Source organism: Labrus bergylta, chromosome 4 (genome assembly GCF_963930695.1).
Source record: "Labrus bergylta chromosome 4, fLabBer1.1, whole genome shotgun sequence".
In the NCBI taxonomy this organism is placed as follows: domain Eukaryota; kingdom Metazoa; phylum Chordata; class Actinopteri; order Labriformes; family Labridae; genus Labrus; species Labrus bergylta.
This window is the reverse complement of record NC_089198.1, coordinates 21,537,036-21,545,192: the sequence shown is the minus strand read 5'-3', so window position 1 is coordinate 21,545,192 and position 8,157 is coordinate 21,537,036. Positions and strand designations below refer to the sequence as shown.

The 8,157-nt window shown below is 38.6% G+C and overlaps 1 protein-coding gene across 1 annotated transcript; it reads left to right on the top strand.

Annotated features, from left to right (window-relative positions):
- Nucleotides 1-2,600: 2,600 nt before the first annotated feature.
- On the top strand, nt 2,601-6,383 carry elovl1a (ELOVL fatty acid elongase 1a). Its single transcript, XM_020643740.3, has 8 exons — nt 2,601-3,002; nt 3,704-3,795; nt 4,035-4,225; nt 4,342-4,422; nt 4,510-4,566; nt 4,710-4,815; nt 4,904-5,043; nt 5,526-6,383. The coding sequence occupies exons 2-8, from the start codon at nt 3,735-3,737 to the stop codon at nt 5,838-5,840; spliced, it is 951 nt and encodes a 316-aa protein (XP_020499396.1). The 5' UTR covers nt 2,601-3,002; nt 3,704-3,734; the 3' UTR covers nt 5,841-6,383.
- The last annotated feature ends 1,774 nt before the right edge of the window (nt 6,384-8,157 follow it).

Genomic DNA, 8,157 nt, shown 5'->3' with positions numbered 1-8,157 from the left:
ACCTTTTGACCATAAATAAATATAGCACTATCGGTTTAAAAAAAGCAAACAACATGAAATAATAAATGTTGAATTTTTCATTATAAATACAATAACTTGAAATTGAAAAATGAAGGAAATTATTCAATTTTTTTTTAGCAAAGTTCAAGATCAAAATGTCCCTCAAAAGACCCCAAGCTCTCTGTTGTGGAATTGTTGTTTCAGTGATTGTCATGTCAGTATTATCACTGACACAATGAAGTTATTTGAACAGGAAACCTTAGCTTCCAAATAGGAACACTAATGAACTTGTTTGTAGGTTTTCAGATCCTGAACTAGACACCAGCAAAGCACTTACAGAAGCTGTTTTCCAAGTTGAATCCTCAGATAAGATGACAGTATTTATTTAAGGCAACACCTAGCCCCATCAGACCACACAGCTAACCTCACATGGAATCTAGCACTGTGTCATTTCAAATGACAGAAAGACTGATGGACTAGATTCCTAAACATCAGAGTCACTGAAAAGTTCAGAAATTCACGCGCTCCTGTGTTGGGCAACCTAGCACAGTGTGACATGCATGTCCACATTCGTGTTCCCTGAGTTCATTCATTCACTGTTTCACATCCAGAGGCATCTTCTCCGTCAATTATTCACAATCGAGTCATTGATATGATGGCTGGTTTGTCTGGAGGGTGGTGTCTGTTTGTCTCTTGTGATGTTGTTGGGCAGATTGTCCACAGACAATGTTATGCTGTTTTGTTGTTTGTTAGTTTTGAATGTAATTTATTACAGCCCCAAACTAAATCCCCGTTGAACTGTCACAAGACCAAGAAGAACAGGGAGTGTGTTGTGGTGTGTAGTAATATGGCTGCTATGAAAAACAGCTGACGCTTAACGGTTAACAACAATGACACAGTTCTCACATTCAAAAAACATGTCAGTGTGTCAAACAATGACACACTTTAACCATGCTTTGCCTATTTATGCACATATCTAATATGCAAACATTGGCAATATTATGTTTGATTGTTTTTAGTGTTGCATATTAGGGCTTCATCATTTTGCCAAACACAGTGTAGGGGCCAACTGTGACTGTCCATATCCTCAGCTGCAGGTATGAGTTTAGGTAAGAGCTGCTTTTCTCTGCAGAAAAACACATGTAAATATCCTCGTCTTTGGAGCTCAGCAAATGAAACTGAAGTCTAATGTATGTGGAAAAAGCTCAGTTTCTTTGGCATTTAAGATTTTTTTGACCTAGGTTAGTGAGACTGAGAGCCACACCTTTAAGTGGCAGTTAAGTAGCCACCAGTCAAGTTTGAGCCTTTACTGAAACACTGTTTCAATCACAGAACGATCACTGTAGTTCTCTTTTCTACAAGAACTACATACTGCAGGCCTTTTTTCATTATTACCATTTGAATCAGGGTTTTATAGCAAAGTAGGTTTAGCCTACCATGACAAGGCATTAGTCGATGCGTTATAATTAACATTGTAAAAATAAATCAGTATTACTCACAGTGACATGAAACCACATTAAACCTGTTCCTTCATACTCTCCAAAACACTAAGTCTCCTCCTTTTATGTGTCTGTTTTTAATAGGAATGTGCTGTGTTTTAAGTCTGTTTAATTGTTTAAAATGTCAACTTGCATTGCGTTAAATATAAAATATATATTTATATATAATGTAGGGGATGTACAATGTATCTTTTTGGCATATGATAAAGAGCTACATATTTTATACTGGAATGTGAAAATGTTGCAGAGAGAATGTGCAAAAGTTTACTTGATGTCATACAGAGACCAGATGCAATGCAAGAGATGATATTTGTATATATAATGACAGGGTCAGAAGTGGAGGCCATAACTCTAAACTTGGAATTTGAAAAACGTAAATTAAAAAACATGTTTCCAACAAAAGAGTCACTTTGTGACTTAAGCATTACGGCATGTAAGAATAAATCACAGCTTCAGTTTTAAGTAGTGTTTTTTTATAACGGTCGAACAATAAATAAACAAACAGCACTGATTCATACTTCCTTCTCTCTCTCTCTCTCTCTCTCTCTCTCTCTCACTCTTGCAGAGATTCCTCTCATTCCAGCCTAACATTCATGTGGAGGAGGACACCTTTCATGCTTCATGCAGGCCTCACGCCCGTCCTCATCTCCGGCGCTCGAGGAACAGGTAAAACAGGAGTCACAGCAGGGTTCGTCATCATTGCTGCAAGGGTTGGACTCAAGCCGTGCCTTCTTTGCAAGACACTGAGGAAGGGAAGGGCAACGCTTAAAGTGACGTTAGGTTTGTGAATGTGTGAAAAGGGATTTCACCTTTAGTCTAAATCAGGTTTTAGGAACACTTTTGAACAGATTATATAGCAAAACCCTATTTGTGGTCTTTGATTGCATATTAACTTTATGTATATTGTCTTTTTTCGTCCTGTAACTTTTGAGCAAATAATGTGTCAAATTGTTTCAACTTCTAAGTAAAGCTACTTTTCTTATATCCTTATGTGCTTCTTTTTGTTTTTTGCTTTTGGGTTTTTTATCAGAGTTTGTACCTCTCTGACCTCTTTCCATACACCACCATTGATGAGGCAGTCCAATCACAACCAGGCTGAGTGAATATAGGAAGGTGGAGCTTAGCATTGAAACAGGGTGTGGTCCTGAAACCAGCAAGGTCTGTAGTAGTGCCCTAGGGTTTAAATTGAGCTGAATGATCCCAGCCCTGTAGTCATCCTCTCATTTTCCACATCTCTCTCTTTGACTTTTTCTCTCAACATTTCAACATTTGTTGAGCCTTTCAGATTTCTTGTTTTGGATTTTAAGTGAATCATTTTACACGTTTGAGGAGAGCCAGTGGCTAACACCCACAGGAAAGCTGTGCATGTATCTGGGTTTCACCTGAGGCTTTCTGGTGTTGCTGATCTGCTGGATTCCCTGGTTTGAGTGCTGCCTGCCTCGGCTGTGCAGCAGCTTTCCTTACAAACAGGAGTGAGACCTGAAGACTGACTCTGTGTAGCCGGTGAGACAATTTGTTTGAAAAACTATCAAGAGGTCTGAATTTGTGTAACACTTCTGTCTGTAGCCACTCCTTTACAAATCTCTCTTTCATGTCATGGTGGTTTGACTGGTGTCCTTTGCCTTACACACCTTTTCAGTTTTCAGCACAGGAAGATTTCTCTAAGAACAACACATTCACGCTGGTGCTTCAAATGAACTGTTTCTTTAATGTTTTTCTCGCTGGAAATCCCTGGATCAGCTCATACCTAGGTTGCACATTTGGTTGGCTAGGCTGCTCACAAGGGCCAAGTTCTCTGCCTCACCTGTTTGACTTGCTCTATTAGTCAGCAGGCGAGTATTTCATTGTTATTAGATTGACGGCACATCTCAGATGTTTCACAATCCATCATTTAAACACTCATAGATGCTCTCTTTTTGCACTCGCGTGACATTTTTTGTTTTGACTTGTGGGATAAGATCAAACTTTTTACATGCCACACTTTGTCTTGCGGACAAGCCGCTCTGGGGATTTCCATGTTTATATATTTTTGGAACATGGTTTACGTGAGCATTCAGAAGTGTTTGATGAGCCTGCACAGCTGTCTTCTGTTTATTCAGTGTGTGGGGAGAGCAGGAGGACAGGTCACTGTGTAGCTCACCTGCCTGCCCTGTCTAAGCTCCGATTCATCGCTTGGTTTCTGATTCTGTTTTTCTCATTTTCAGGTGTTTGATAGGAATAAACAAAAAAGCAGTCATGCTGCGAGACGCCATGTCCAACCTCTTGAAATTTCATGAACATATAAAAGCAAGAACTGGTGAGTGTCTTTATCTTCATAGATGTATGCCTCTGCTTGGATAAACTTTAAATAATGTTTGTTTGAAAGAGGCCCTCTTCATTTGTTTTTTTGTTTAGCTAAATTCTCCTTTTAAATCTACCAAAAACTTTATACAAACTGCACTTCTGATCAACCCTCTGAGGTACATGTGTATGTTCATTACTGACATTTTTACACTCTGATAAATGTGTGTTTTTGTCCCCTCCCCCACCCCATAGACTCCCGGGTCAGAGACTACCCTCTGATGCAGGACCCCTTACACATGACCTTCATCCTGTTGACATACGTCTTTTTCTCGCTGTATGTGGGACCTCGCCTCATGGCAAACCGCAAGCCCTATCGTCTCAACACAGCCATGATCATCTATAACTTCAGCATGGTTGCATTCAATGCATACATAGTCTATGAGGTAAACCAAATGCATGACTGACTGAGCTGTTTGAAAAGGAAATCCCATGTTTCTTCTTACACTAAAATGTGTAGTGAGATTTCACTAACAGCTGCTGATGTTTATCTGACACCCAGTTCTTGATGTCAGGATGGGGCACCAACTATACGTGGAGATGTGACCTCGCTGACACCTCAACTACCCCACAAGCTTTTCGGGTGAGGCTATAGTGAATAGTCAAAATATGAATTCAAACTGTCTGTGATTACAAATTTACGATTAATTTCCTTGTTTCCTTCCCACAGATGATTCGAGCATCTTGGTTGTTTTTCTTTTCAAAATACATCGAACTCATCGACACCGTAAGGACTTTTTCATCCTTTCATTATTTTTTTAGAGACATTTCTCTTACTACTAGGGATGATTCAATTGGCTTACCTTTTAATTAAAAAATGCTGTGTGTTTTGTGCATGTTAACTTCAGCTTGGTCTACTTTTTATTTTAGGTGTTTTTTGTGTTAAGGAAGAAACAAAGCCAGATCACATTTCTTCACGTCTTCCATCACTCCTTCATGCCCTGGACGTGGTGGTGGGGCATCACACTTACTCCTGGTGAGGTTTACGCAATATGATATTCACGTAAAACGCCTTTGACATAACCATACATCTGTATTAAAGGTGTTTTTACTTCTCTCTAAAGCTGGAGGAATGGGTTGCTTCCATGCCATGGTGAACGCAGTGGTCCACGTCATTATGTACTTCTACTACGGACTCTCTGCTGCAGGGCCTCGCTTCCAGAAATACCTGTGGTGGAAGAAGTACATGACCGCCATCCAGCTTGTATGTCACTTTACTGAAACTTTTATTTCTTAAACTCTTTAATTGTATTTTAACATAACCAACATTTATTCAACAATTGCCTCTTATAGAGTGTGAAGCGGGTCAAATAAACTCAACATCTGGTTCAACAAAACACCAAAGTGAAATATAGGAAAGGTCAAAGTTCATTAAAAAGTCGCAATTAAACTGAAAAACATCAGACAAATAATCAAATATTTGTGTTAACAGGTCTGAATATAGAGTCCTTTAAATATACCAGACCTCATTTCCTCACTTCACACTATTATTTCCTCACACACATACAGTATCCCTCAGAAAGTGCAAGGACTTGAAGTGGCCTAACTTAACAATGTATTGATCTTATTCATATGTAGCCTCTGTCCTACAACTATTTTTATGATGACATACCATATGTGATTTGACAAGGGATCTAAGTGAGCATTTGATTTTGAATAACAATGTTCTTTACCCGTCCTTTACAGACACAGTTTGTTCTGGTCTCGGTCCACATCAGCCAGTACTACTTCATGGAGAAGTGTGATTACCAGGTCCCTCTTTGGATTCACCTCATTTGGATGTACGGTGTCTTCTTCTTCCTCCTCTTTTCCAACTTTTGGATTCAGTCCTACATTAAGGGCAAGCGGCTCCCTGTCAACCTAGACAAACCAAAACAGGCTGGCTTGACGAATGAACCCCTCACTGTGGTGGCAAACGGGAAACACCTGGAGATCGGGAATGGGAATGCACACAATAACACAAACGGCAAAATCGTTATTGGCAAAGTAAAGGAAATTTAACATAGTGACTGGAAACAGCAAGAAGGAGGTTCTATAGTGCTATCTTTAAATACATCATTCATCACAGAAGCATACTGGACTTGGTCCAGATTTCTGTTTGCTTCTTGTCATAATTTCTGTGTTAGCCTTGTTTTTCTTGTGCACACTTGTTGGGATGTGAATGGCATGTTGTGTTTTGTTGGTGATCTCTACCTGACACATTGTGTTGTCAGTCATTGTGAAGCATGTTAACTGTGATGAACACTGTATGAAGAGTGGTGCTCATTTTCTCACTAATAGTATTCTTCATCTCAGGCTCTACCCACACAAGCCTTAGTATCACAGTTTCCACTGAAGGCTAGCATACATAAATAACTGCGAACAAGGTTAGAACTTTAAAAAAATATATTGTAAATGTCAAATACTTAGTTTTTTTTTTTCTGTTTTTATTTATCTTTTCAAATAAAACAAATTTTAGATAAAGGTCTGTGTCATTTGAAAAGCAGTTATGGTGTGTACTTTCTAAGTAACATACTACACCTATTTTGTTTTTTAAAATTGTAAGTACTGTGGGAAAAGAATGTTATACTGTATATTACAGTATTAATGCATTTGCATTTTTGCATAATGAGGTAGTGACATACACTGCTGTTTTTGTTCAAGCCTATGAACCACTGAGTTTTGCATCACTGTACAGTCAGCACACTGGGCAGGAAGTTTTTTTTATTTTTTTTTTACTTTAGACTATTAAACTCTGCTGTCGATGGCTGTTTCTTAATATCACTGCAGAATGTAAATATTATTAAAACTACCAGTGTTTTTACTGTTGTTGTTATTTACACTGATAACAGTAGAAGGACAAACTAGTTCTAAATGTCTGATATTTACCTCAAAAATATATTTTAATAGATGTTTACCTGCAACAAGAAGCTGTTATACTAACCATAACAATGTTTTAAAGATTAACCTGTTTCTTACCTTAAAAATAAAACAGTCTATATTATTTTGTAAATTTGTTTCCAAATGTTTTACATAAAGGGATCATTCTTTTCCTCTGACACCATGTGAGTCTACAGATTCAAACTGGCTCAATGAAGAAAAATTAGCAATAAAAATGTATTGATCTACCCAACCTTGAACCTTAAAGGAAAAGAATAAGATAAACATTGGTCGGCTTTACCCTCAACAAGCTAAAAACATACTGATAGACTTCAGAATTCTACAAACATGCAATATTCTGCTCATTTAGTTCTTTACTTTTTCACTAGTCACAAATATGTAGTATCGATCTTTCAGAAAGTATTTAGACCTCTTCACTTTTTCCACATTTTGTTATGTTGCAGATTTATGGGAAAATCTATCAAATTCATTTTTTTCCTCATCAATCTAAACTCAATGCACCATAATGACAAGTGGAAACAGAATTTAAATAAATGTTGCTTATTAATTAGAAAAGGAAAAACTGAAATATCACACTGACATAAGTATACAGACCCTTTATGTATGTTGAAGCTCCTTTGTCAGCATTTATTCATCTTGGCTATGACACAACAAGCTTTGCAAAACTGGATTTGGGGATTTTCTGCTATCCTTCTCTGCAGATCTTCTCAAACTCTGTCAGGTTAGATGGGAACAATCAGTGGACAGCCATTTTCAGGTCTCTGTAGAGATGTTCAATTGGGTTCATGTCAGGGCTCTGGCTGGGCTACTCAAGGACATTCACAAAGATGTCTCTAAGCCAGGAGGCGAACTGTACTCTAAGTAGGCTTTCATGTGTCTTTCACTGAGGAGAGGCTTCCGTCTGGCCACTCTTCCATAAAGCCCAGATTGGTTGAGTGTAGCAGAGATGGTTGTCCTTCTAAAAGTTTCTCCCATTGCCACACAGGAGGATCTCTTGAGCTCAGCCATTGTGACCATCAGGTTCCTGGTCCTCTCTTACCAAGGCCCTTCTCTACTGATTGCTCAGTTTGGCTGGGCAGCTGCCTCTACTCTAGGAAGAGTCCTGGTTGTTCCAAACTTCTTCCATTTAAGAATTGTAGAGGCCACTGTGCTTTTAGGGACCTTCAATGCAGCACACATTTTTTGTATCCTTCCCCTGACCTGTGCCTTGACACAATCCTGTCTCTGAGCTCTGCAGGCAGTTCCTTCGAGCTCATATTTTGGTTTTTCCTCTGATATGCATTGTCAGCTGTGAGCCCTTATATAGACAGGTGTATGCCTTTCTGAATCATATCCAAACAACTGAATTTACCACAGATGGACTCAAGTAAAGGTGAAGTCATCTCAAAGATGATCAAGATAAGTGGGAGACACCTGAGCAAAATTTCAAATGTCATAG

Bases quoted from the DNA above. Each gene is read 5' to 3' on its own strand.
- elovl1a (XM_020643740.3), top strand. From the start codon at position 3,735: ATGCTGCGAGACGCCATGTCCAACCTCTTGAAATTTCATGAACATATA. The intron at 3,796-4,034 runs GTGAGTGTCTTT...CCCACCCCATAG, and splicing joins ACATATAAAAGCAAGAACTG to ACTCCCGGGTCAGAGACTAC. The intron at 4,816-4,903 runs GTGAGGTTTACG...TTCTCTCTAAAG, and splicing joins GGGCATCACACTTACTCCTG to CTGGAGGAATGGGTTGCTTC.